This window comes from Tamandua tetradactyla, chromosome 15, assembly GCF_023851605.1.
Source record: "Tamandua tetradactyla isolate mTamTet1 chromosome 15, mTamTet1.pri, whole genome shotgun sequence".
Lineage (NCBI taxonomy): Eukaryota > Metazoa > Chordata > Mammalia > Pilosa > Myrmecophagidae > Tamandua > Tamandua tetradactyla.
This window is the reverse complement of record NC_135341.1, coordinates 38,167,228-38,195,123: the sequence shown is the minus strand read 5'-3', so window position 1 is coordinate 38,195,123 and position 27,896 is coordinate 38,167,228. Positions and strand designations below refer to the sequence as shown.

Genomic DNA, 27,896 nt, shown 5'->3' with positions numbered 1-27,896 from the left:
AACAGAACCAGGCAGAGAATGTGGGTTCAAGATTGTTTTTATTTTCAGAGCCTGCAACAGTTAGTTAGCAATGCTAGCTGAGCTGGTTAACAATCAGAAGGCCATCTCACCTTCCTCTTCAGGATTCAACCAACAGAATCCCTATAAACAAGATTGAGGACGAAAATGGGATGTGTCTCAATGTGTGTGGCGGAAGAGGCCTTCTCCCACTCCTCTCCCTCATACCCCTACTCCCCATATACTTTTTCCAACAAGATTGTTTTACAATCAAATGCAACTCAACCCCCTAACACAGCAACCAGTCATTTGTAATATCACTGATCCCCTCCCCAACCCCAGAATATGAAGGCAAGGCAAGACGGGAGATTGATTGACCCTTGTGTATAAGAACTTGGCCACACTCTAATAGAGCAGAGCTGGTGAGGAGGCTGGCACTGCAGGGTACAGATGACCAGGTACCAAACAGACCTGTCTAGAATCCATCAAGTCAGCCCCAGCTCCTTGAATGGGATATTCTTTTGAGACCCCAATTTCCATGGGGTTAGATGAAGGGGCAACTGGATGGTGATCTATCACTCCCTGTCCCACAAATTAAAACATGATAAACCCAGAAAGCTTTATCTTCAAAATCCACCAGGCTCCTTCCTGAGAAACATTCTATACAGTCATCACTATGCTAGAACCCACTCCCTTCTCAATGCCCAGGGCTTCCAGCCTCTCTTCCCACCCTTGGATGGCCCATCCAACACTGATTTGATATTCCTTGACTCATAAAATGACTATTTTTTTAAAAAAATTATAAGAAAAAATATCAGAGTGCCAGAACAACAGAAGGAAGACACTCAGCATATACTCCCCTCTCCCCATGGAACCCACCCATTCCCACCCCCCTCTACCCTAGGATCCCTACACTACCATGTTCCATCACTGACCTGGGGGTGGCCCAGTGGAAGCTGCCTGAAGTGCTTTCCTGACTGTGGCTCCTATTCCAGCCAACATCACAGCGAACTGGGGCGAGAAGAGCAGAGAACACCCCCAAAGTAGATTTCAAAGCCTTCAGGGTAGGTCTGGGAGATTTAGCTTATGTTCTGCAGCCAAACCCGAGTTCTGTGCTAGTTTCCACTAGTAATCTCAGTTCTTGGCTTCAAATAGCAGCAGCCCCAGTACCCAGCACCATCTGAGGATGACAGAGCTCCTAGTTCTCTGTCTCACAACTCCCAGTATGTTTGTACCCCCAACCCCCAACCCCCTTTTCAAAAATAAAAAACAGAGGTAGTCCCTGGGATAATAAAGCCCTTCCTTGAATGGCAGTATTTTGACCTAATGGAGTTAAGTAAGTCTCCAGGAGTTAAAAAATAATAAAGTGATTGATAAAGTTGAATAAATTAATGATATGGGTTTTCCCACAAAAAATCCTTACATCCCAGACTGTCTTTGGTATTTGGCCAGCAGCATTTCTGTTCAAGTTACTTCTGTTCACTCCCACTACCCACCCTCCAAAATCCTCCCCTCTGAAAACCCATATTTCATGAGAGGTCAGTGCCCAGCAAGGCCCCAGATGTTCATCCAACTGAGGAGTCAAGACATCTCGATGTGATTGCTTGGAATTGTGCTGTAGCACCTGAAAGCCTTGGCAGACAGTTCTGATGCGGATGGAGGCATCTTAGGAGGTACAGAAGAGGTGTTGTCAACGGGATGCTCTGGGCTCCAACCTCAGGTGTGTGGGAGGTAGGTTTAAAGTGTGGAAGCCACAGGTCTTCTCTCAAAATGCCACACAGCTGGCCCCTTTCCTCAAGTTTCTCTGAGCAAAGAGAGGAAATGGAGGGGCAGGGTGGGAAGCTTAGGTTGCTGCTGTCCAATACTGCTACTCTCAGAGCTTCTTGAGACGGCTGTACATCTCCCTTTTGCTCTTTTCCCCTGCCCAGGTCCGGCTTTTGGTGCGGAACCTCTTCAGGTCTTCTTTGAAGTCCTCATGGTGCATGGGTCGGTAGCTGGGAGGCTCACAGTGAGACTGAGGGAACAACAGAGGGAGAAGTTAGGACACAGCTGCTTCACATGTGATCTGGCTCTGTCCCCCCAGGAATGTAAGGCTTGAGACCAGGATAATGAGTTCTACAGGGGTCTTCTCTGTGCCAGGTAAAAATCCACCTTGTCTCCCCATCAGGACATAGAAATAGGGTAAGATATTGGGTAATTGGAGCTGAAGGGATACAGACTGCGCAACAGGACTGGATACAAAAACTCAGAAATGGACAGCACAATACTACCTAACTGTAATACAATTATGTTAAAACACTGAATGAAGCTGCCTGTGAGAATGATAGAGGGAGGAGGGATGGGGACATAAATGAAACCAGAAAGAAAGATAGATGTTAAAGATCGAGATGGTATAATCTAGGAATGCCTAGAGTGTATAATAATAGTGAAATGTACAATGTACAAATTTTAAAAATGTTTTTGCATGAGGAAGAACAAAGGAATGTCATTATTGCAGGGTGCTGAAAATAGATGGTAATTAATATTTTAAAATGTCACCTTATGTGTGAGACTAAAGCAAAAAATGTTTGTTACAAAATTTATATTTTGACTAGTGCATTTCCTACTATAACTTATGTAGACAGTTGGATTGAACGCCATAAGTACTTGGAGTCTCAGGTAGGACATGAGATTTTGTTGGTTTGTCCAGAGTGATGCCCCGATGAATCCCAGAGTGATTTGATCAGTGACTGGAAAAGTATTTGCAAAGCCCCCTTCAGGGAATGGTGAGAACGGGGAGAAAAATTCAACTTCCCCAAGTTGAATTCTTGATATTCTCACAAGCAGTGTGGACAAAGCTATAGGCTGAGCCCCCAGTCTTGGGGTTTGTTCACATGAAACTTAACCCCACAAAGGATAGGTCAAGTCTACTTTAAAGTTAGGCCTAAGAGTCACCCCCAAGAGAGCCTCTTTTGTTGCTCAGATGTGGCCTCTCTCTCTCAGCCAACACGATGAGCAGTCTCACCACCCTCCCCCTCCCTGCATGGGACATGACTCCCAGGGTTGTGGACCTTCCTGGCAACATGGGATAGAGATCCTGGAATGAGCTGAGACTCAGCATCAAGGGATTGAGTGAACCTTCTCGACCAAAAGGGGGAAGAGTGAAATGAGACTAAGTGTCAATGGCTGAGAGATTCCAAACAGAGTCGAGAGGTTATCCTGGAGGTTAATCTTACGCATTAAATAGATACCACCTGGTTGTTCAAGATGTAGTGGAGAGGCTGGAGGGAACTGCCTGAAAATGTAGAGCTGTGTTCCAGTAGCCATGTTTCTTGATGATGATTGAACAATGATATAGCTTTCACAATGTAACTCTGTGATTGTGAAAACCTTGTGTCTGATGCTCCTTTTATCTACCGTATCAATAGATGAGTAGAACATATGGAATAAAAATAAATAATAGGGGGAACAAAGGTTAAAATAAATTTAGTTTGAAATGCTAGTAAGAAATGAAAGCGAGGGGTAAGGGGTATGGTATGTATAATCTTTTTTTTTTCAGTTATTGTTTTATTTCTTTTTCTGTTGTCTTTTTATTTCTTTCTCTAAATTGATGCAAATGTTCTAAGAAATGATGAATATGCAACTATGTGATGATATTAAGAATTACTGATTATATATGTAGAATGGAATGATATGTTAATGTTTTTGTTTGTTGTTAATTTTTTTTAATTAAAAAAAAAAAAAAATCCACCTTGTCTCCAGAACCCCAGTAAGCAACATCAGAAGGAGCCACTTGTCCAACATGGATGAGGGGTGGGCCATGCTCTTCACAGATCTTGCCTTACCTGGCATTTCAGGAAGAACTCCTTGTATCCCCCCTTTAAAACATACAGCTCAGGGTAGTGGAGTTTGGGGTACTCATTACCAAGTCGATCCTTCTCTCTCACGTATCGACACCTGATAAAGAAGGCCAAAGCAAAGTTAAGTTTTCCAATACAGAGAAACATAAAGAAGAAAATATAGTAAAAGCAGTGGCTTATGATTTTCAGCCCTTCTTACACACCTCCTCCTAATATTATATTTATTCTTGGAGGCAGCATGCTGAGTTGTGAGTCCCAAACCATGTTTTCACAGCCAATGGCACTACCTTATTTTCAAAGGTAGATGGTCTCTTCCCCAGCTCTTTAAGTTAAACATCCAACAATGGATGACAACAGGGCAGCCATCTGCCCCTTTCCTTAGCTTCTGGATATCAGCACTGATTTTTTTACCACATTTTCCAGAATAAGCACATTACCATTTAGTGAGACCGTGGAGGACGTTGTTGGGGCATCAGAGTATTTAAAAATCTTAAATGGATATTGTCTTACTGTAATTATACCTTCATCTGTTTTGCTAGAAAATATATTTTTGGGTAGTAAATTAGGGTCTCAAATACTAAAGCCCTCATGTAAGCTTTTTGCTAAGAAAGAGTATATGTGTAGAACATTTCTTTTCACCTTGAAAAATGACAGTGATATGAATGTATACAATGTACTCCTTTACAAACATGGTTTTAACAACAATGGCAAGGACTGATTCAGGAGGGCAAGGACTGGAGGGCCTTTCCAACCAAAACTGTTAGGTCAAGTCTATAAATCACAGTCAGGGAAGCCATTCATGATATCAAGCAACTGTCAAACGGTTAAGAATTTGGCAAATACCACTTATACATTAATTTGTACTTTTACAAAGGCATGTATTCACATGTCATGTGTGGAGGCTAAGGCATGGAAATAACCTGTGGTGTGTAACAGGAGGCTTGGTGTGCTTAAGTATACTCAAGTCAAGTCATACACCACCATGTCCCATAAGGCCTATGCCTCAGGGAGCCCAGTTCTTTGCAGCACTCACATGCGGGGGCCTCGCTCAGAAGAAAACTCGCAGTGGAACACAACAATGACACGCTTGTCATCAGTAGGTACAATGGGCTTCTTGAGTAAGAAATCTTCAACCTCCTCTTCCATGTGCAAGTTTACTGCACCCTGTGAAGGCAACAAAGATCTGACATCTGCAGTACTAACTTTGTGATCTTTAAGTTCATAAGACCAGTGATTTCAAAAGCGCACAGGAACAATGTGCAAGTTTACTGCACCCTGTGAAGGCAACAAAGACCTTTGACATCTGCAGTACTAACTTTGTGATCTTTAAGTTCATAAGACCAGTGATTTCAAAAGCACACAGGAACAAGTATCCTGGCTCATTAGCCCAGTAACCACATAGCTATTGTATTTCATTGGAACTTCATGGGTCTCTATACATTGATTATGCACTAATACATGAGGATCGGAAACGGGCACCTCAAATTCTATTATACTACTGTGGTGTACCTTATGAGTGGTGTTTGTGAAGTTGGGACATTTCAAAAGCTATTAGACAGTGGCAAACAATAACATTAAATTTAACGCACCCACTTAGCATATTTTATTCAGAAGAGGTTAAAATGGGGTAATCTGTCCCTTTCTGTCTGGCAAAGTGTGTCCGACAACCCTCTCCACCAGGCAGCTTGATTTATCTACAAACTTAAGAACTACTGCTAAGCCTGACACAGGGACTGGCTCTCAGCCAGGGGCCCTGTGTTCAGATATTTGATTAAACCCTACGGAACCCTTTCTTATTCTCTCTCATAGCTTAGAAATCAGTAGGTACCACCTATAAATGTCCTAGAAGGTGATGGGTGAGTTGGAGGACACCCACTTCCAGACTTTAGAGTTCAGAAATAGCCCCTCACATCTATGGTCAAATGATTTTTGACAAGGCAGCAAAGTCCACACAACTGGGACAAAAGTCTCTTAACAAATGGTGCTGGGAGAACTTGTTATCTATGTTCAAAAGAATGAGAACCCCTATCTCACACCCTATATAAGTTAACTCAAAATGGATCAAAGACCTAAATATAAGGGCCAGATGGTACAACTTGGATGGATTGTATGGTATGTGAATATATCTCAATAAAACTGCTTAAAAAAAAAAAAAAGTGAACAGAGCCTGAGAACCTGTCATATACCATAAACTACAAATATATACTTACAGAAGAGAAAAGAGAAAGGGGCAGAGAGAACATTCAAAGAACAATGGTGAAAAACTTCTGAAATTTAATGAAAGACATGAATATACACAGCTAAGATGCTAAATTAACTTCAAACTAGGTAAACCCAAATAGACCCACACTGCACCATGTTAAAATCAAACTTTCGAATGCCAAAGACAGACAATTCTGAAAGCTGCAAAAGAAGCAATGTATCATAAACAAGGAGCCTCACTAAAGTAAGTGCTGATTTCTCAACAGAAACCATGGTGGGAAGATGACGATGGGAAGACATTTAAACTGCAGAGAAGGAATTTTGTATTCAGTAATACTGTCTTTCAAAAATGAGGGAGGAATTAAGATATTCCAAGATAACCATAAATCAATGGTTTGGAGATTATAATATTAAAATATAAATGTTATTTGTGAAAGATGGGGGGGTGGGACAGAGGTATAGGAACACTGATTATGTATGCTACTGAAGTTAAGTTGGTATCAGAGCAAATGAGATCATTATATATTTAGGATGTTAAAATTTAAGCCATGGTAATCATGAAGAAAATATCAGAAAACATGTAAACTCATAGAGTCAGAGAGAATACAGGTTGGCAGGGGTGGCGGGGACAGAGCAACAGGGAGTTAGTGCAAAATGAGTACAAGGTTTCTGGAGTGAAGGGATGGTGGTGAGAATAACATGCAATACTGAATGTGATTAATCCCACTGCATAGCATGCTTGGGAGGAACAGAGATGGAAAGTCTGTTGTACATATGATTTCACAATTAAAAAAAAAGAAACTAAAGTGTTAAAGACAATTAAATGTAATACATGAGGATCTATCTAAGAAAGGAAGAGAAAAGGCTCAAAAGGACATTATTGGGATATAAGAGAAAAAGGGATAAAGAATATAAGGCCTATATCAACAGTAAATATATAAAGAAATATTTTATGTTCAAGGAGTATTATTACGTGCAAACTGCTCTCAAATATTTAGGTAGTAAAATGATAAATTAGCAGGTCTGGGTATCTGGTGGGGTAAGAGTAAGTTAAAGTTCTCCCTATGGGGTTTGCATTATTTTTGCAACTGTCCTGTTAGGTTTGAAATTATTCCCAAGTAAAAAGTAAAAAAACAAACAAAACATACTTTTATGTGGCCTCCCTCATATTCATATGGGTATCGGCAGTCAATGATAACAAACTCTTTAATGAGGTTGGCAAACTTGCCATTCAAAACAGATGCCATCTGTGAAGAGAAAGCCAAGGACAATCAAGTTTGGTTGCCAGGAACAACTAGATTCATATACTATATATGTGGCAAGTTTCAAAGGGATTACTTACAATTTCTGGGGAGATGTATTTTAAATCCTGATGTTTCCCAGCAACTGTATGAAAGAGATAACCCTAAAATAAAAACAACAAAAAAGTAACTATTAGCTTGTTCCAATCAGAATAGCAGAGTAAAATACTTTTGGGCTCAATCCCCCCACAAAACTAGCTGAAACATCTTTCTCTAAGCTCCAGATAACATTCAAAGGCCTACAAAAACAGGGTGAATGCCAAATCAAGAAAAGGGCTACATGAAAGTGTTAGGATCTCATGGTGACCTTGCTGGCCTGTCCCCAATGCCTCACAGGCTTGACAGAGAAGCTGGCCCATACGCAGTGAAGATCCCTGGTCCCAGTTCCAGAGCAAGCAGAGTAACCCTCAGGCACATTACTGGGAGCACGTATATCTGACCTAATCTGCCATGTGGTGGCCTGAGGGTCTCACCATCCCAGAACTTGCTTTGAGTGTAGAAGGCAGCTCATGGTACTCTCCTACAGAACACTGTGGGAGAGCAGTCAAGTCAAGCTACTTGGGGCAAGAATTGCTGGCTTTAAAACACCAGAGCCTATGACAAGTGCTGGAGAGGATGCGGAGAAAGAGGCACACTTATCCACTGTTGGTGGCAATGTTAAATGGTGCAACCACTGTGGAAGGCAGTTTGGCGGTTCCTCAAAAAGCTGAATATAGAATTGCCATACGACCCAGCAATACCATTGCTGGGTATCTACTCAAAGGACTTAAGGGCAAAGACACAAACGGACATTTGCACACCAATGTTTATAGCAGCATTATTTACAATTGCAAAGAGATGGAAACAGCCAAAATGTCCATCAACAGAAGAATGGCTAAACAAACTGTGGTATGTACATACGATGGAATATTATGCAGCTTTAAGACAAGATAAACTTATGAAGCATGTAATAACATGGATGGACCTAGAGAACATTATGCTGAGTGAGTCTAGCCAAAAACTAAAGGACAAATACTGTATGGTCCCACTGATGTGAATGGACATTCGAGAATAAACTTGGAATATGTCATTGGTAACAGAGTCCAGCAGGAGTTAGAAACAGGGTAAGATAATGGGTAATTGGAGCTGAAGAGATACAGACTGTGCAACAGGACTAGATACAAAACCTCAAAAACGGACAGCACAGTAATACCTAATTGTAAAGTACTCATGTTAAAACACTGAATGAAGCTGCATGTGAGCTATAGGTTTTGTTTGGTTGTTTGTTTGTTTTTGTTTTTTTGTTTTTTTTCTGTTTTTTTTACTATTATTATTACTTTTATTTCTTTTCTCTATATTAACATTCTATATCTTTATCTGTTGTGTCGCTAGTTCTTTTAAACCGATGCATATGTACTAAGAAACGATGATCATGCATCTATGTGATGATGTTAAGAATTACTGATTGCATATGTAGAATGGTCTGATTTCTAAATGTTGAGTTAATTTCTTTTTTTTTTCCGTTAATTAATAAAAATAAATAAAAATTAAAAAAAAAAAAACACCAGAGCCTAGGACCTTGAGGAAATAGTTACCTAGGGAAGAGGGGACATTTGTATCCCAAGGGAATTCCTAGGACCACACAAAAGAAAAGACATTTAGAAAGGATCTGGGAGGTGTACATGCTCTAGCCTGGAGCTATTCTCATAAAGCATTAGAAACCATCAGTGAGGAGGACCAGACCTGAGACATACAAAAGATTTTTTTTAAATGGTGCTAAATATGCTCAAGAGCTAGAGGGAAATATGGACAAAGAAATAAAGGAAATCAGGAAAATGAAAAATGAACACAAAGAGAATACCAATAGAAATGGGAATTATGAAAAGGAACCAAACAGATGAAGACTACAGCAACAGAATTAAAAATTCCCTACAGTACATTGGAGCTGACAGAAGAAAGAACAATGAAGAAAAATGAACAGAGCTTGAGAACCTGTGGGACACCATTAAGAGTACCAATATACACATTGTGAAAGTCCCAGAAGAGAGAAAGGGGCAGAGAGAACATTGAAAGAAATGGCTGAAAACTTCCCAAATGTAATGAGACATGAATATATACAACGAAGATTCTCAACCTACAAACAGGGGAAACCCAAATAGACCCATGCTGCAGCATATTACAATCAAACTGCAGAATGCCAAAGATAAAGAGAAATCTGAAAGCTGGAAGAGTGCAATGTGTCACGTACAAGGGTACCTCAAAAGTGCTCGATTATCATTGGAACCCATGGAGGCAAAAAGGCAATGGGAAGACAAATTGCCATCCAAGAATTCTAAATCTGGAGAATTATCTTTCAAAAACAAGGGAGAGATTAAGACATGCCCAGAAAAATAAAAGCTGAGGGAGTGGGTCACCGCTAGACTGGTCCCATGAGATGTGGTAAAGGGAATTCTGCAGGCTGAAAGGCAAGGACAACAGATAACAGATCAAAGACACATGAAGAAATAAAGATCTCCCATGAGGATAAATATAAACTATTGTGTTTTGGTTTGAAACCCACTTTTTACTTTCTACAGGATCTAAAAGGAAAATGTAAAAAATGTAAGGATAATTTAATGGTTTTGAACTCATAATACATAAACATAAAATTTGTGACAAGAACTAGATAAAGGTGAGGGCACAGAAGGGTATAGGAATATGGTTTATTTATGCTATTGAAATTAAGCTGGCATCAAAGTAAAGGAGATTGTTACATAGGGTGTTAAATGTAAACCCCATGGTAACTGCAAAGAAAACATCAGAGAACAAGAAAGCTCCCAGAAACACAAAGATTCTATATAGATTGCCAGAGACTGCTGTGTGTGTGTGTGTGTGTGTATGTTTGTGGGAAGGGGTTTGCATGGAGGAGGGCAGGGAGAATGGGGAGTTAAGCATAATAGGTGTAGAGTTTCTGTTGGTGAGACAGGAAAGTTTTAGCAATGGAACGTGGTGAGGTACTGCAATATCATGAATACTGTAAATGTGATTATTCCCACACTGAATGGTATGATGTTCGGGAGTAGCTGATATGGAGGTTTATGTTGTGTATTTGCTCCCAAAACTAAAAATAAAAAGAAGGAGCAACTAAAGAGACAAGGACAATTAGCTAGCTGCATTATATATCCTGATGGGATCTAGCAAGGGAGGAGAAAAGGCTCAGAGGGACACTGTCAGAATGTAGACTGTGAGCTTTATATCAACGTTAAATTGCTTGAACTTTGTAACTGCACTTGGGGTGGTTATATCTAAGTGATTGTCTTTGTTCTTGGGAAAAGTACATAGCAGTATTCAATGTTCAAGGGGCTCAATATATATTCAAGTGTTTAGAAAATGAATAGACAGACACTTCAAGTTATATCTAGATAAACAAATTGCTATGGACACACTCTTGTATTTTCCCACAAGTTAAGGGCTCAACCCTTCCCTGAAGCATACTGGGCTATCAGCTAATATTTCTCTGGACCTTCCAGGGAGTCTTTTCCCTCAAAGGCCATTGCTTCTCTGGACAAAGAAGAAATTTGGCTGCAACCTGGAAACTTCCAAGTAACTTTCTGAAATATAGTTGCAATGAGACTAGTTTATTTCTGCTTCTTTAAATTTTTCTGCATTACCACTTTTATAATCAGAAATAGAATCCCCAGGAGTCAAAGTGACTGTTATGTGACTCCCTTCCTTAAACCCACATCGGTATCAGCAAGGTCTACAGTTAGACAGAGACTAGCATAAATCTGATCATAAGAAACCACAAGTTCCTCTTTTTCAGGCTTTGCCCTCTTGGAGGCACCAGGGACCATTGCAAGAAAGAGAAAAGCTAAGTGGGGTTCTAGGTATCACTGTGCCACGCATCACCCAGCCAGATCAACTCTGCATCTGTCTGCAATTACCTTAGAGAAGTCTCCTATAAGGTCCCTTGGGTCACTGTCCAAAATGTTCTCAATGGTCTCTTTTGGGGAAGATGCCAGGGATAAAGGCTGATGAATAATCTGTAATAAATCAAAAGTTGAGACTAAGGTCAAGGTTCTGAACAGGGCTTCTGAAAAACACTCACTTGGAACATGTCACAGGAGAACAAAATGTTAGTATCTGTAATTGGCAAATACAGACATTTTTCTCATTTTACTAAAGCAGGAATGAAAAATGTACAGGTTTTTTGACTGGGTTCATTATTTTAGCATTTGAGTTGCTCTGAAATAGTTTTCTTCCCTTCATGTTTTTTAAAGGAGAGTTAAAAATAGAGCAAGATTAAAAAATCATTTCTCAACTATACCCATTAAAATGATAGCAATGAACACCTGTTGAGAAAATGTGTGATCTTTACTATTCTACACTAAAAAAACCAGGGCTTTTTTGAAGAAGTGATCAACTTCAGGTCTGGGACAAGAAATGCATACAATAAACCTGGAATGCCTACAAAGGAAAAACATGAGGTCATATCAAAAGTGCTAATCATGGAGAGGTGAAGATTTCTCAAATAAGACCTAAAAGGCGCTAAAAAAAAATTAAGTTAATATAATTAACAGCACTGAATTATATATTTGAATATGGTTAAAAGGGCAAATTTTTGGTTGCATGTTACTAGTATAAAAAAAAATCTTGGGGGCGGGCCGCGGTGGCTCAGCGGGCAAAGTGCTTGCCTGCCATGCCGGAGGACCTCGGTTCGATTCCCGGCCCCAGCCCATGTAAAAAACAAACAAACAAACAAAATACAATAAAACAAGAAAATGTTTAAAGATGTTTCCCTTTCTTCCATCCTTCCTTCCTTCTCTCTCTGTCTTTCCTTCCCTTCCTCCCTCTCTCTTTAAAAAAAAAAAAAAAAAAAAAAAAATCTTGGAACTGTGCAACACAAACAGTAAACCCAATTAAACCATGGACTATAGGTAATAATACAATTATAAAAATGTGCTTTCATCAATTGAAACAAAAGTACCACACCAACGTAAGGTGCGAAAAATAGGGCAAGATATGGTGATTCTGTATTTTTTGTACTCTTGTTCTGTAAAACTACAGCTTCTCCAATAAAAAATATATATATATAAATTGATAAATAGAAATACAAATAAAGATCAAGAACCTCTGTTCATTAAAAGAACAATACTAAGAGAAAAGGCAAACCATGAGGAAGCTATATTCTCATCCAACAAAATATTCAAGTACTCCCATAAGTAAATAAGAAACAACCCAATAGAAAAACGGAAAAAAAACTTGGACAAGCAATCAGAGGAATCTATGATCAACAAAAATGACTATTTTTGCAAAGTAAAACTACAAAGATATATCATATACCCACGAAAATTGTTAAAATTAAAAACATGAACAATAACAAGTACTGGCAAGATGTGAAACAAATGGAACTCTTCTTCGATGTTGAGAGTACAACTACTTTAGAAAACTATCTGGCAGTATCTACTAAAGCCGAACATATGCCTAGCCTGTAATACAACAATTCCACTCCTAGGTATTCATCCATGTGAGACAAAAAAATATGTCCACAAAAAAGAACTGTACAAATGGAGACACACCTTGCTAATATTTCAATATAAATCTGACAATGAATTCTCTTAGATGCATTAAAAAAAATTGTATAAGAACATTCATAGTAGCTTAATCGTAATAGCCAAAACCTGTGAGCAACCATCCAAATGTCAATAAACAGTAAAATGGATAATCTATAAATTCACAGATTACTGTAGTAAATTCACAAAAGAAAAACAAGAACTGGATGATTGCAACAATCTGAATGATTCCCACAAAAACAGTGCTAAACAGGATAATCCAGGCATAAAAAGAATATATTCAGCATATTCCATATATATATAAAGTTCAATAGGCAAAATTGCGTTATAGTCTAAGAGTTCAGGACAATATTACTTGTGGGAGAAAAGGAAGGGCTCTGAGGTGCTGGTAATGATCAATTTCTTGACCACAGGAGGTATTTATGGAGGCATGTTCACTTTGTGAAAATTCCCCAGATGCAACATACTCCTGTATGCTTTGTAAAATGTGAAAACATACATATATGTAAGTCAAAACACCTGAATACATAACTTTATATTTAGTTAAACTATAGGCATTAGATTTAGTATAACAAATCATCTAGTATAAATAATTTCAGATTTAGCATAAAATATATTAACTATGATTAACAGTACAATTATAAAAATGTTTTCACTAATGCTAAGTATTAATAGGGTGGTATATGGGAACTCTATTTTGATGCATATTCTTGTAAACCTACAACTTTTTAACAAAAAAATTAGTAAAGAATTAATTTAAAAAACTAATTGCCTAATAAATAAAGAAATTAAAAAACAAAACAAAAATACCTCAGGTGCCAATGTGATGAAGATTTATACAGATCTAGTCCTATAATACCCAAAATTTAGAGGATACAATTGAAAAAAAATCAGTGTCATACTAAAAACCAGGAAAAACTCAACTTGAATAGGAAAATACAATCAACAAATATCAATACCAAAATGACACAGATGTTGGAATCGACTTTAAAGCAGCCACCATAAACATACTTTAATAGGCAATTACGAAACATAGTTGAAACAAATGAAAAACAAAAAACAAAAAACAATGTCCAACGAAGAAACTGAAGAACTGCATGGAAATTTTTAAACTGCAAAATATAGTTGTCACTATAAAAAAGTATTTGCAAAGTCCCCTTTGGGGAATGATGAAAATGGGGGAGAATTCAACTTCCCCAAGTTGAATTCTTGATATTCTCACATGCAGTGTGGACAACTAAAGCTATAGGCTGAGCCCCCAGTCTTGGGGTTTGTTTATATGAAACTTAACCCCACAAAGGATAGGTCAAGCCTACTTTAAATTAGGCCTAAGAGTCACCCCCCGACCCCCGAGAGAACCTCTTTTGTCACTCAGATGTGGCCTCTCACTCCAGCCAACACAAGCAAACTCACCACCCTCCCTTCTGTCTACGTGGGACATGACTCCCAGAGGTGCGGACCTTCCTGGCAACGTGGGACAGAAATCCTAGAATGAGCTGAGACTCAGCATCAAGGGATTGAGAAAAACCGTAGAATGAGCTGAGACTCAGAATCAAGGGATTGAGAAAAACCCTAGCATGAGCTGAGACTCAGCATCAAGGGATTGAGAAAACCTTCTCCACCAAAAGGGGGAAGAGTGAAATGAGACAAAGTGTCAATGGCTGAGAGATTCCAAACAGAGTTGAGAGGTTATCCTGGAGGTTATTCTTACGCATTAAATAGATATCACCTTGTTATTCAAGATGTAATGGAGAGGCTGGAGGGATCTGCCTGAAAATGTAGAGCTGTGTTCCAGTAGCCATGTTTCTTGAAGATGATTGTATAATGATATAGCTTTCACAATGTGACTGTGTGATTATGAAAACCTTATGTCTGATGCTCCTTTTATCTACCTTGTCAACAGATGAGTAGAACATATGGAGTAAAAATAAATAATAGGGGGAACAAATGTTAAAATAAATTTAGTTTGAAATGCTAGTGGATCAATTAAAGGGGGGGTAAGGGCTATGGTATGTATAAATTTTTTTTCTGTTTTTGTTTTATTTCTTTTTCTGAATAGATGCAAATGTTCCAAGAAATGATCATGATGATGAATATGTAACTATGTGATGATATTGTGAATTACTGATTATATATGTAGAAAGGAATGGTCAAAATAGGAATGCTTGTGTTTGTTTGATATTTAAAAAAAATAAAATAAAATAAATATACATATAGTTGTCACTACCCTCAGGCAAAAAGGAAATTGCAAAACTGACCTCCTGGGGCTTCTCTGGACTAGCTGCCTCTTCTGGACTGACACCAGTCATACTTTTCCTCCGCTTCGTATTTCCAGGTGGAGACTCCTCTTGAGATCTTTCTGGTCTCTTCAACACTGACCTGGTGGAGAAGCTACATGCGGAAGGGGAGTCGAACAGCTTGCATTGATTACCCTTAGGGAAAAACAAAGACCGCTTTTCATTAAAGCTGTCCACTTGAATAGAAAGGCAAATGAGATAACAGACCAAGATGCATACACCATCCATTCTCATCTAGTCCCAGCAACTCTCATAATGCCTGGGATATAAGAGGCACTACACACCTGATGCTCGATGGACATGTAACTAAGTGACATCATATAGAAATGAGTAAGAATCCTGGCCCTCAAAAAGCATACTATCCACTTGGGGTCCTAGGAGTCAAGAAGTAACTGTTACCTTCCAATTAGAAATATTTTTGGCATGCCTCTTCCCATCCATTTGATTACTTGTACCTTATTTGAGCAGCTTGACAGGTTTTAATATCCCACCCTAAATCCAGAAAAGATGTAAGGCAGCTAGATAATTCTATAAAACAGGGCCTCAAATGTTGTTAAAATGAAGAGTATAAGTAGGTGAGGGGCAGGGCAAAGTAGCAAGTACCTTTTCTCTACTTAAGTCTTATCCTACTTAGGGCAAGAAGGCACATAGGCTACAAAAATGTCTAAGGACATTTGCCAAAAGTCTCAATGTGGAAGACCTCTGGGTCCCAAGAATTCCTAGCTGAAGTAAATGCTGGTGGCCACAGCAAGCTGCCTGCCCTTTCTCAAGCTATAGGCAGCCTCCCAGAGCAAGATGAAATCATGAGGTCCAGAGTGTGGCTCTGCTCTGCAAAAGTATAAAGCAGTACTCTGGGACTCTCACCTGGAAGTGAAGTCATCCAAGGCTATGCTGACCAGTAACAGTTATAACTAAAATGAGAAATTCTAATTTCTGATTACTATGGTGGTATGGGCCAAAGGGTTAGTTTTCTGTTTAGGGGATAATCTTGGTTCACCCTGTCCTAGAAGTCAGTTACTCTTTGATTCCTGTAGATATATAGGAACAACTTACAAAGCTTATAGTTCTTCTCATGACAAGGGGAGCTGTCCAGAGGCTTGACATACATGACGGGGTCTCCTCATCATTCTAAAGAAAGAGGAAAATTGGTTTTTAAAAAATCCACTAGACATTAACATTAGTTTAAATGCTTTAGGTGTAACTCTCAGACAGGCCTGCATAGGAAGCATATAATGTGTCATACCTCCCCCCCCCCCGCAATCCACCCTGCATCTTAAGAACAAAAGAAAATCCTACGTAACAGTCCAGATATCAGACCACAGCTATAAGTAACACCCCAAGAGTATGTGAGGAAGTACGCTTAGTCCCTTCAGCTTTTACCATGTGGCAGCTAGCCCAACATTGTTCTTTCATATCTCTTGTACAAAATAATAGATTATCAGCTCCTTCAGGACCATATTACTGATAAGGAACATACCAACCACTTCTTTTGAATTCCCCACAGGAACAGAGGCTAGGAACAGAGTCTCAGTAAGTTCTCACCAACTGAAGAAAAGTTATCAGTCAACTTGAGCCCTGGGGATTGCTGTCTTTTTTTATATGACCTCTCCAGGGGTAGTTAGTGGGATGGACAGGGACACACACACACACACACACACACACACACACACACACACATACTACCTTCAAATTCTCTCCATCCAGAATATCCATGAAGCCATCATCCTCATCAGATAGAGTAGCAGTCACAGGTGACCGGGGCATAAAGAGTGGAAGAAAATTCCCTGGTTCACTGCTATCTCTTTCATTTGAAGAAAGCTATAAGACATAATTCATGGCTTGTTAATAAACGAGAGCTCTGGTTGGCTTTGATGTCCTAGATGAATCACTAGGTTTATGAAAACATACTGTATTATATTCATTCATTCATAAAAAGTAAGATTTTAGCAGCTACAAAGAAAAGTGTATCCTGAGATTATAAACGGTTTGATGTCCACACACAGATCTGAGTTGGGTCAGGTCAAGAAGCCTTCATGCAAATAGATGGTAATTAATATTTTAAAATTACAACTTATATGTGCGACTATAGCAAAAAATGTTTATTTGGTACAAAATTTGTATTTTGACTAGTACATTTCCTAATATAACTTATGTAGACAGCTTAAATGAACACTGTAAGTACATAGAACCTTGAGTAGTACATGAGATTTTGTTGGTTTGTCCAGAGTGATGCCCCGATAAATCCCAGAGTGAGTTGAACAGTGAATAAAAAAGTATTTGCAAAGTCCCTTTTGGGGAATGGTGAGAATGGGGGAAAATTCAACTTTTCCAAGTTGAATTCTTGATATTCTCACAAACAATGTGGACAACCAACACTATAGGCTGAGCCCCCAGTCTTGGAGTTTGTTCATATGAAACTTAACCCCACAAAGGATAGGTCAAGTCTACTTTAAATTAGGCCTAAGAGTCACCCCCAAGAGAACCTCTTTTGTTACTCAGATGTGGCCTCTTTCTCCAGCCAACACAAGCAAACTCACCACCCTCCCCTCTGTCTACGTGGGACATGACTCCCAGGGGTGTGGAACTACCTGGCAACGTGGGACAGAAATCCTAGAATGAGCTGAGACTCAGCATCAAGGGATTGAGAGAACCTTCTTGACCAAAAGGGGAAAGAGTGAAATGAGACAGTGTCAATGGCTGAGAGATTCCAAACAGAGTTGAGAGGTTATCTTGGTGGTTATTCTTACGCATTAAGTAGATATCACCTTGTTATTCAAGATGTAATGGAGAGGCTGGAGGGAACTGCCTGAAAATGTAGAGCTGTGTTCCAGTAGCCATGTTTCTTGATGATGATTGTATAATGATATAGCTTTCACAATGTGACTGTGTGATTATGAAAGCCTTGTGTCTGATGCTCCTTTTATCTACCTTGTCAACAGATGAGTAGAACATACAGAACAAAAATAAATAATGGGGGAACAAATGTTAAAATAAATTTAGTTTGAAATGCTAGTGATCAATGAAAGGGAGGGATAAGGGGTATGGTATGTATAAATTTTTTTCTGTTTTCGTTTTATTTCTTTTTCTGAATAGATACAAATGTTCCAAGAAATGATTATGATGATGAATATGTAACTATGTGATGATATTGTGAATTACTGATTATATATGTAGAAAGGAATGATCAAAATAGGAACATTTATGTTTGTGAATTACTGATTATATATGTAGAAAGGAATGATCAAAATAGGAACATTTATGTTTGTTTGGTGTTTTTTGGTATTTAAAAAAATAAAATAAAAAAGAAGTCTTCATGCAAAATGAACCCAGAAGCAATTCACCTTACAGTGGGTTCTAGGAATCTTGTGTAAAACAAGTTTTTATTTTAACAGAAGATTGTAACTGGTTAACACTGATTGTTGTGACACAATGATAATCTACTGAAATGAAGAAGAATGAGAAGATGAAAGTCCCTATGAAGACAGAAAATGGCCTAGAGGATGCCTACGTAACTCTGGTTCTGACGGGGAAATGAAAGGTGCTCTGGATCTACAAAGTCCACCCTAATTCTTTAGACTTGGGGTTTAAATAATGGTAGCTGCTTGATTTTTAATCAAAGAACTACTGTGTACAGACACTATGATGTAATCTTTACAAGTATAATTCCATTTAAGGCTCACAATACAAAGGGTAGTCAATGCCTTTTTTTTTCAAACAAATGAGGAAATTTATTCTTAAAAGAAGTTGCCAAGATGTCAGATCACCTGGTTAGCCTGTTTGACTTCAAAGCCCAACTCTTACCTACACTACACTTACTACCTCTTTAGCAAAGAGAACCATTCCTGGAATAAAAATGGGGGTACTTCTATATTTGGAAATCCTCATTACACAGGTAATACATATTTAATATAGCAAATTTAGAAAATTCATAAATCCACCTTCTGGAGATAAACAGTGCTAACACTGAATTATTTTTCTAGGTGCTGTTCAAAGCCAGGAAAAAAAAATTTAGAAATATATTTTTTCACAGTAACATGGTAAACCTAGAAATAATCGGTACAAATACTCAAATCCCTTTGGGATACAAATGCATTATTTCTCAAGTAGACTTCTGGTTTTCTGACTGAATCACTCACCTATCTCCTCTGCAGAACTCTGGTTCTGGCACTAGCTCTTCTTCTCCAGTATAACACAAGTTTGGGACCATCTCTGGTCCTTGGTGGGTGTACCTGAGCATACCCTGACCAAACTGGCAGTTTTTGAGCAAGCAGAGCCTGGGATAGGGGGAGGAGATAATCTCATGGGGCAGCACCCTCTGAAGGTACACAGACCATGTTATAGTACCAATTTTTTTTTTTTTTTTTTTTTGCATGGGCAGGCACTGGGAATTGAACCAGGGTCTCCAGCATGGCAGGCGAGAACTCTGCCACTGAGCCACCATGGCCCACCCATATAGTACCAATTTTTGTGAGGTTGTTCTGGGATCCCTAAATATGTATTTGTTATAGAAGACAATTGACAAGTCAAAGGCTCTATCTCTGAACAGGAACTAATTCTTTCTCCACAATTCTCACATAAAGAAGTCTTTATGAGAAAATAGATGGTAGCTGGAGTCTAAACACAAGGATAACTAAGAAATCCCCTCTGACATGATCAATAACCAAGCCTGTGAGATTAGCATTGGCTTTCATTCAATTTGCATGCTCAGCACCTACAATTAGGAGTGGCCAAGTGATCCCAGGAAGCCCTGGTACTCTGGTCTCCAAGTAGACATTGAAGATACTTAGTTTCTGGTACCCAATACCCAAAGGGTAACTATGTACTGTTTCTGGAGATTCTGTTAAATCCTGGTCTTCCATTTATCTGTGACCTTTGGTAAATCATCCAAGCTCCCTGACTATACTTTCTTTACCTATAAAATGGGTAACTATAGCTACTTCAGTTTTATGAAGATCCAATATATACATAAAACTGCTTTGTGCAATGCTAGACATAGCAGCAATTACTGGCTGAACCTGAACCTCAAACAACAAGCCATACTAGAAGGCTGTATTTTCACATCCAAGTTTGTTTCCAGAAAATCATTTTGCTCAAGTTGGGCCTCTCAAGTCTATAGATGATGTCCACTGACCCAATTTAATATATCAGAATAAAACCTTGGAAATAATGACAGTTTCTGACTGTCTGGCAAACAGCCTAAGACACAAGTAACTCCATATACTGCCAAGCAGCCTGTAGGCAGTGAGTTCACTGGAATCCACAATAATTCTTAATAAACCACCTTTGGAAGAAGTCGATGCTCTTTCCAAAGAAAATCATCTCTAGGAAGTACCTCTTGCACTCAAGATGTAACATAAAAGAGCAAGTTTTAAGTAAGATAAAATCCTATCACACAGGGCGGGCCGCGGTGGCTCAGCGGGCAAAGTGCTTGCCTGCTATGCCGGAGGACCTCGGTTCGATTCCCGGCCCCAGCCCATGTAACAAAAACGGAGAAACAGAATACAATAAAACAAGAAAATGTTTAAAAATGTTTCCCTTTCTTCCTTCCTTCCTTCCTTCTCTCTGTCTTTCCTTTAAAAAAAAAAAAAAAAAAAAAAAAATCCTATCACACACACACTGAGAACAAACCAGGATGCCTGCATACTATTTTCCCAAAACCGACAAAGTCAAATTTTCCTTGCTCACATCCAATATTTTCAAACATACCACCTCTCACTCTGCTTCTATATGCTCGCCAGACACAGCAAAAACCCCAAGAATGTTTGAAAGTCTAGTTTCAAAAGACAGAGTCAAGGTAAAGATCACAAGAGCTACTATAATGTCTTCAAATACTGGTTAAAGAGGGTGCTTTAACTCTTCCTTCCCATTAGGAACTCCCCTTTGAAAGTGAGAGCACATACCATCCGAGCTGGAGCAGAGTTCTGCCTCTGCGTGAAGAGATCTTTACCCTCCTCAAGTCCATGAGAGTGAAGGCAGCCACGAAACGCAGGTCTTATTGGCTTCTTAAACTCAAAGGCTTCCTGTAAGACAGTATAGTTGAGACATCTACTATTCATGAAAATCAGCTCTAGGGCCTCAGTTGTAATTTAAGTGAGATACCTTTTGAACTGCCTCTAATTAAGGGTTTACCTATGTCTAATCTAATTCCAACACTGGATCTGTATAATTAACACAGTCCCAAGACCCTGTACATGGCTAACTTCTAAAGCAGTACTTTTTTTTTCCTACATGGGCAGGCACTGGGAATCGAACCCGGGTCTTCGGGCTTGGCAGGCAAGCACTCTTACCTACTGAGCCACCATGGCCCACCCAGCAGTACTTTTTTATTCCATCACACTTTATTTCTTAACAAGCACCCAAGTCTCTGCCGGATATATAAAATGTAATGAGCTATAAGCTACATCACAAACTTCCTAAAATCTTCAAGCAATATCATTACAGAGTCTTGAAAATCACTACATTAAGAGAATGACCTTGAACTTTTCACTCTAAGTTTGCATTTGCTTGAGAGCTTTATATTTTCCACATTCTCCTACCAACAGTAGACAATATTTTCCTGCTTAAAACTATTATATTTAGTTTTTGAAAACTATTATATTTAGTCTTGAAAAAAAGCCCACTGGTTTAGTTGACAACATGGATGAAATCTCACAATGTTGAGTGAAAGAAACCAGATGTGACAATACACATTGTATATAATTTCATCTACATAAAATTCAAAACAAGCAAAACTAATCTATATTGACAAAACTCAGCCTATTTCTTTGTGGGAGATGATTACTGATGGGAAAAGCATGAAGGAGCTTTGGGAGTGACGGCTACATAGATGTGCTCTTTGTAATAAGCATTCATCAAGGTGTACACTTTGAGATTTGTACACTTTGTTATATTAGACTTAAATAAGTTTTTGTTTTCTCAAGTATAACTGCATTATAGAAAATTTTGAAATATAAGAAAAAATACTCACAATCCCCCTAACCTGAAATATCCACTTAAGAGTTTATCATTAAGCACTCAGAGCAGTTAATAGTTAATATTAGAGTATACACTAGTCCAGTACTCAGGACTTTCTGGGCATTAACTCAGAAGCTGAGGCAGTGTTCCAAGCTTTCACCGCAAGGAGAGCAGTTTTCCTGCAGGAACTCGTTTTTGCAATTCTCCCCCACATTTTTGCATGGGCAGGCACTGGGAATTGAACCAGGGTCTCCAGCATGGCAGGCGAGAACTCTGCCACTGAGCCACCATGGCCCACCCATATAGTACCAATTTTTGTGAGGTTGTTCTGGGATCCCTAAATATGTATTTGTTATAGAAGACAATTGACAAGTCAAAGGCTCTATCTTTGAACAGGAACTAATTCTTTCTCCACAATTCCCACATAAAGAAGTCAACTTGCATAATGAACCATGGAAGTTTGTGGTAGTAGGTTTTGCACTAAATTTCAATTATAAGGATTATAAACTGTGACATGTCAGAAACGGGGAATGAAAAGAGAATGGGGGCATAAACAGATTTAGGTGAAAAAAGAAGGCTGGAAAAGTTGAGCTAATTCAACCATTTCACAAGCTTACCCTGTGCAAGGCATTCTTGCCAGGTGCAAGAATGGAAGACAGATAAAGATGTTCATAAGTTTGCCCTTTAAGTCACCATTTGTTACCCTGAGATTCCCTCGAAACTGCTGAACCCATTCTTTCACATACTGCCAAGAAGCCTTTTCTTGAACTCAACAGCTTATCCCAGGGTCATAACAAAGAGGCAAGAAAGACTTGGGCAGACTTTCCCAGATTTATGGATGTAAGTACTCCTAAGATCTATCATCTGAGCAACTCCTACATGCCAGGCACCAATCCTTTTGTGTGTGTGTGTGTGTATGAGCAGGCAACAAGAATCAAACCCGGGGTGATTCTATTTAGGCAACAGCCCTAAAAAGCACTGCAATTCCTATTTTGCAAACTAGGAAACTGAAGCCTAAAATGAAGTAACTTGTTCAAGTTTACACAGGTAGTAAGCAGCAAGGTTCAAACCTAGTTTTCTCTGACACCAAAGATTATACTTTACTTTGCTAAAGTTTAATCTCCAAGTAGGCAGCCCAGCCACTTCTCTCTATACTACTGACATCGGCAGGTTTACCTCTGCCCTGGGTTAGTACATGGATGCCACACTTACGTTTTCCTTGTTTTCATCCTGGTCAATCAGCTGAAAGACATCGTGGTGAAGAGAATCAGAATGACTCCTCTTCAGAGCTGGGCTACACCCCAGGAGCTTCTGCTATCAACATAGAAAAAGGAAATAATTAGAGTATGTAAGCAAATATTCAATGGAAAACATAGTTCTCAAAAGAAAAAGGGGGGCCTAGCTCCTTACACAGTGCAGTACATACACAATAAGTGTGGTCAGGGCTCCATGTTGTCAGAAGGCGGGACAGAGGTTCCCACTATGTGGCAAATCAACCCCAAAATACTTGCATAAAAAAACCCTTCCGAGTTTAATAAAACCCAGAGATGAAGGAAGAAAAGCCCTCAAGAGGCAGTTTCTATTGAAGTTTCTGTACATAGTCTGTCTTGATTGCTCATCTATAAGCATAAGATTAAGGAAAAAAAAATGTTCACTCTCAAATCAAAGTCACAATGGTAGCTAAGGGGACAGATAGTAGTATTAGCTAAAAATAAACAAGGAAACTAACTTACAGGTAGGGAGTTTATTCTTCTCATGGGATTTTCAAGACTGCAAAAAGATCAGAAGGTAAATAATGAGAATAAAGCAAGGAAATATGTATTTATATTAGCAAATCAGTAAATATCTAGCCTTTAATTTGGGGAAAGCATACTCCCATTTTAGGCAAAATGAAAAAACAAATCACTGCAGTGTACGTGGTACAAAGGTGGAGTGGGAGATGTGACACTGTACCCTTAGTGTGGGCTGGTATGCTGTTTGGGGGTGGCTGGGTCTCAACCATCTCTGCAGGGCCAGAAGCTGTTGGCACTGGGGGCAGGTTGGAGAATAGAGGGTGAGGAAGGTCTTCAAGGAGGAGTGCTGTGAGTCTGGACTTGGAGTATCGGGGATAAGTGGCTGTCCTGTTCTTACACTTTTACAAGTACACTGAACATGGAGCTTCTAAGTGAAAAAAACAAACCCAGATCTCTTAAAACACAAATGTTTTCAAGGCTATGACGACATAGAGTGAAGGGGTTTGGGTGAGACCTGATCAGAATACCAGAATTACAAGCTAAAATAAAGGAGGGATGGTTCTGTAAATTGTTGACATAAATCACTCCTCAAAAGATACCAGACTGTTTATAGGATCTGGAAATCTGATAGGGACTGCTCAATCCAGGGCTCCAGGCCAGAGAGTGAGAATTTCATTTACAAATTAAAAAAAAAACTTTTTCCTAAGCACAAACATTTAAAAGCAGTGAATACATACTTTTCTTTACTGTCCAAGGGCCCAGGAGAATCCAGACAGAAGCCTGTGGGAAATTAAAAAAAAAAAAGTGCTTGTATTTGCCATCAATCTCTGCAACTCAAGTTACTCTATAAACATTCCTCATTCCTTTGACAGGAGCTTCCATTTACCTGCTGAATCTCACTTTTCCACTTCAAATATTGTCTCTTATGCTTTCAAAGTGTTTAAATCCCAGGAAATCATACATGAAACACTATTTTATCATTAAAATAAATAAATCTGGTTTCTTAATTCAGTCAACAAAAACCCTCAAACTGTACTTTTGCCAGAATTGAAGCCCAGTTTATTTGACTGGAGTTTATCTACTGATTCTCTTCTACTTGCAATTACCATGATGGGAAATAGGAGTTGAGGAGGTGAGTTAAACTAATTCACATCATGACTGCTTAGTATTCAGATAAAGGTGACCCAGGTAAATTTCCCTGAGTTCCAACCATAGAAAAAATAATTGGCAGATTTCTCTGGATATTTTTTTTATTTTGAATATTTTATCTTGTCAGATCGCATGCATAAATTTGGTGTGGAAAATATAAATCATAAGTCATATGACACATAAGGCATGTATTTCAACAGAATGGCACTGAGGAGGATGTCCATCTCCCCAAGGACAGTAGGGCAAAGAAGACCCTACTCATGTTACCATGTGCCAGTCTCAGAATGGCCAAAACCCAACAGTGCCTGCTTAGTGCACACCTCTGTCCCTGCTGACATCTAAGTCTCATAGGAAAACTAGGTGTCAACTCCTGATTGGTATTCTTGCTTGCCCCACTGCCACAAATAATTCTTTCCCCAGTTCTCAAGAACCCTACATTTAAAGACATTTGCTCTTGAGTCCTCTAACCTAAAGCTGTGCCCCAAATGTTCTTGTCTGTGCAGATATAGATAAATCCCAGAGTAACACCAAACGTATTACTGGCACCTTTCCTCCAGAGCAAACTCACTCCATTTCATTTTACTTCCAATAATTTGATACCACATTTGGGGGGGGGGCGGGGATCATGGACAGGCTCTGGGAATCGAACCTGGATCTCTGGCATGGCAGGTGAGAATTCTGACACTGAGCTACAGTTGCACTGCCCAATCCCACATTTTAATCAATGAGATTTTCTAAATGTCACTTAGAGTGGTACAGTGCTCATATTATTCATCTTTGAAGACCCAGCCACACCTATTGCTTGCAAACACTTAAACTTGTTTTCTCTCATTATGAACTGACACAGGGGTTCCTTCAAATTGTTCTTAATACCATTTGCGAAGTCCCTTGGTAAAAGATCATTGTTTCAGCAAACCCCCTGTGTTGCTCACCATCTATCTCCCCACACCCCCAAGCATACACACGATGCTTGCTGAAGGCTGAAAGAATACCTGAATCTGTTGACTCGGAGGAGCCCATTCTCTGCAGACTGCTACTGTTCTTCACCTCCACAGGTTGTTCATACTCACTGCAACCAAGATAAAATCATTCTACATGAACTATTTCTAGGAATTAATTAAAGATTAAATACAAGGGGCAGGCCACAAGATTAGCAAATGCCCAGACTGTCACGAACCACCATTACTTGCATGACACCACATGGATCCTATTTTTCCACGCAGAGCACCAAGTTTGCATTTGAGCATAAAAGGAACGTAGAAAGCTGTGGGTGCATATGGACCACACCGTATGATATGACTACAACAAACGCTGGAATAGTTCCTGAAATGAGAACATGCGTTCTAAGCACTGTACTAGGAGTAGGGATTAAAAAGGAATAGGACAGAGTTCTTGCTTTTCAAAGACTGCGAAGCTAACAAGACGTGTATTTAGACAGAAAGAAGGGTGCCCAAGACTGGAGAAAAAGCAGCTTCACCAGAAACACTGTTGGGCCCTTTTTTTTTGGTCTATAAGGAAAATCCCGGGAGTTTTCAGTGAAGAGGTTGGGTAAAAGCCTGGCCTTGGAAAGCAAAGGAGTGACCATCAAGAATGCGCATGGGACAAGAACTGCGATGATGTTGCACCAACTCCAGGAAAGAAAATGCCAGGTCCCTTTGTTGGGAAGGAACAAAGCTCACAGGAAACTAAGATCCTGCGAGGTTCAGCAAACGGTGGAAGTGGCGCCCAGGAGGGCATGCTTTTGCCCCTTCGGGAAAGGTTCCAAAGAGCTTTCTGAAATAGGGAGGTAAGAGAAGCGGGGTACAGGGTAACCAAAAAGAGGTAGCGAAGGCCGGGGCTTCCCCACCCCTTACCGGGCCTGGCTCAGGGCTCAGGGGATCCCTGGAGGGTCCGAACGGCTTCTCCCGCCCAACATTCCGCCCGTGGGGAGAGTGCACATGGCGGGACCGGAGCTAGGCCCTGCCGCCCCGGAGCGGCGAACCCAGGAGGGCTGATCGCGCCTCTCTTCCAGCTAATCTCCCCGAGGGCCGCCCGACAGGCCCGCAGCCTAGGGTGCTGCTCGCTGGTCCCCTGCTCACCTGCCCAGCCCCTGCAGTTGGTCCATGGTGACCGTCAGGTTGGTGACAGGCGACAGCCCTCCGGCGGCAGGCGTACCGAAGAGCGCCTTCACTACAGGCGGAGGTGCTGGAGGGGAGCTGCAGGCGAAGAGCAGACGGCGACGGTGCGGGGGCTCCGGGCCCAGTTCCATGGCGGCGCCCAGACTCCCCAGGGCTCCCTTTTCCTCCGCCTCCACCGCGCCCGCCTCGCCCCGCCGGCACCGGCCTCCGCCGCGCGACCCGCCGCCGGCACTTGTGGGTCAAACACAAACACGACCCTACGGTTCAGGGAGGCCGCCAGCCGCCGGCAAGCGGCGCGGCCGGGCGGGTGTCTGGACCAGGCAGGTGCCAGCTACAAGCACGGGTGTCCCCAACCTTACTCCGCGAGGCCGGCGGGCGGGCGGGCGCCGGCAATCTTAAGATTAAATTCAAACAAACGCTGCGTGTCGGAAAGGGAGGGCGAGAGAGAGCCGCGAGGCAACGGCCTGGGCTCACACACTACTCTTTTTTCCTCACACCCTTGCCCAACCCGGAGTCACTAAACAAGAAGCAGACCTTCACCTCCTACCGGGACTGCCACAGAGGAGGATGCCTTTCGCAGTAGTAGCTGCTCTCTGGGGTCTGCCGCTGCCCCGCCTCCCTTTCCTAGTTGGCGCCAAACGGTATCCACCAATCAGTAAATAACTTCTCCTTCTTGCTCTCGATTGGCAGCTAGGTTGGACCAATGAAAGGGGAGGAAGGAAGCAGGTCGCGGGGCTTTGCGAGGTCACCCGCTCTCAGAAAGGGGCGGGGCCCAG

The 27,896-nt window shown here is 40.4% G+C and overlaps 1 protein-coding gene across 3 annotated transcripts; it reads right to left on the bottom strand.

Moving 5' to 3' along the window:
* On the bottom strand, nucleotides 1–27,796 carry CDC25A (cell division cycle 25A). Of its 3 annotated transcripts, XM_077129447.1 has the most exons (16): nucleotides 27,655–27,796; nucleotides 27,082–27,198; nucleotides 25,996–26,072; nucleotides 24,592–24,634; nucleotides 23,855–23,891; nucleotides 23,334–23,435; nucleotides 21,068–21,187; nucleotides 16,851–16,985; nucleotides 16,221–16,295; nucleotides 15,129–15,302; nucleotides 11,242–11,340; nucleotides 7,381–7,443; nucleotides 7,187–7,285; nucleotides 4,870–5,000; nucleotides 3,822–3,933; nucleotides 1–2,011 (listed from the first exon to the last, which is right to left on the bottom strand). In XM_077129447.1, the coding sequence occupies exons 2-16, from the start codon at nucleotides 27,105–27,107 to the stop codon at nucleotides 1,871–1,873; spliced, it is 1,434 nt and encodes a 477-aa protein (XP_076985562.1). In that variant the 5' UTR covers nucleotides 27,108–27,198; nucleotides 27,655–27,796; the 3' UTR covers nucleotides 1–1,870. The 3 variants fall into 3 exon arrangements, with proteins under 3 accessions (XP_076985562.1, XP_076985560.1, XP_076985561.1); XM_077129445.1 differs by lacking the exon at nucleotides 27,655–27,796 and having other exon boundaries at nucleotides 27,082–27,305; XM_077129446.1 differs by lacking the exon at nucleotides 27,655–27,796 and having other exon boundaries at nucleotides 23,334–23,432; nucleotides 27,082–27,305.
* Between the last annotated feature and the right edge of the window lie 100 nt (nucleotides 27,797–27,896).

Bases quoted from the DNA above. Each gene is read 5' to 3' on its own strand.
- CDC25A (XM_077129445.1), bottom strand. From the start codon at position 27,251: ATGGAACTGGGCCCGGAGCCCCCGCACCGTCGCCGTCTGCTCTTCGCC. The intron at 26,073-27,081 runs GTGAGCAGGGGA...TCTTGGTTGCAG, and splicing joins CAACTGCAGGGGCTGGGCAG to TGAGTATGAACAACCTGTGG. The intron at 15,303-16,220 runs GTAAGTTGTTCC...TTTTTCCCTAAG, and splicing joins TGAGAAGAACTATAAGCTTT to GGTAATCAATGCAAGCTGTT.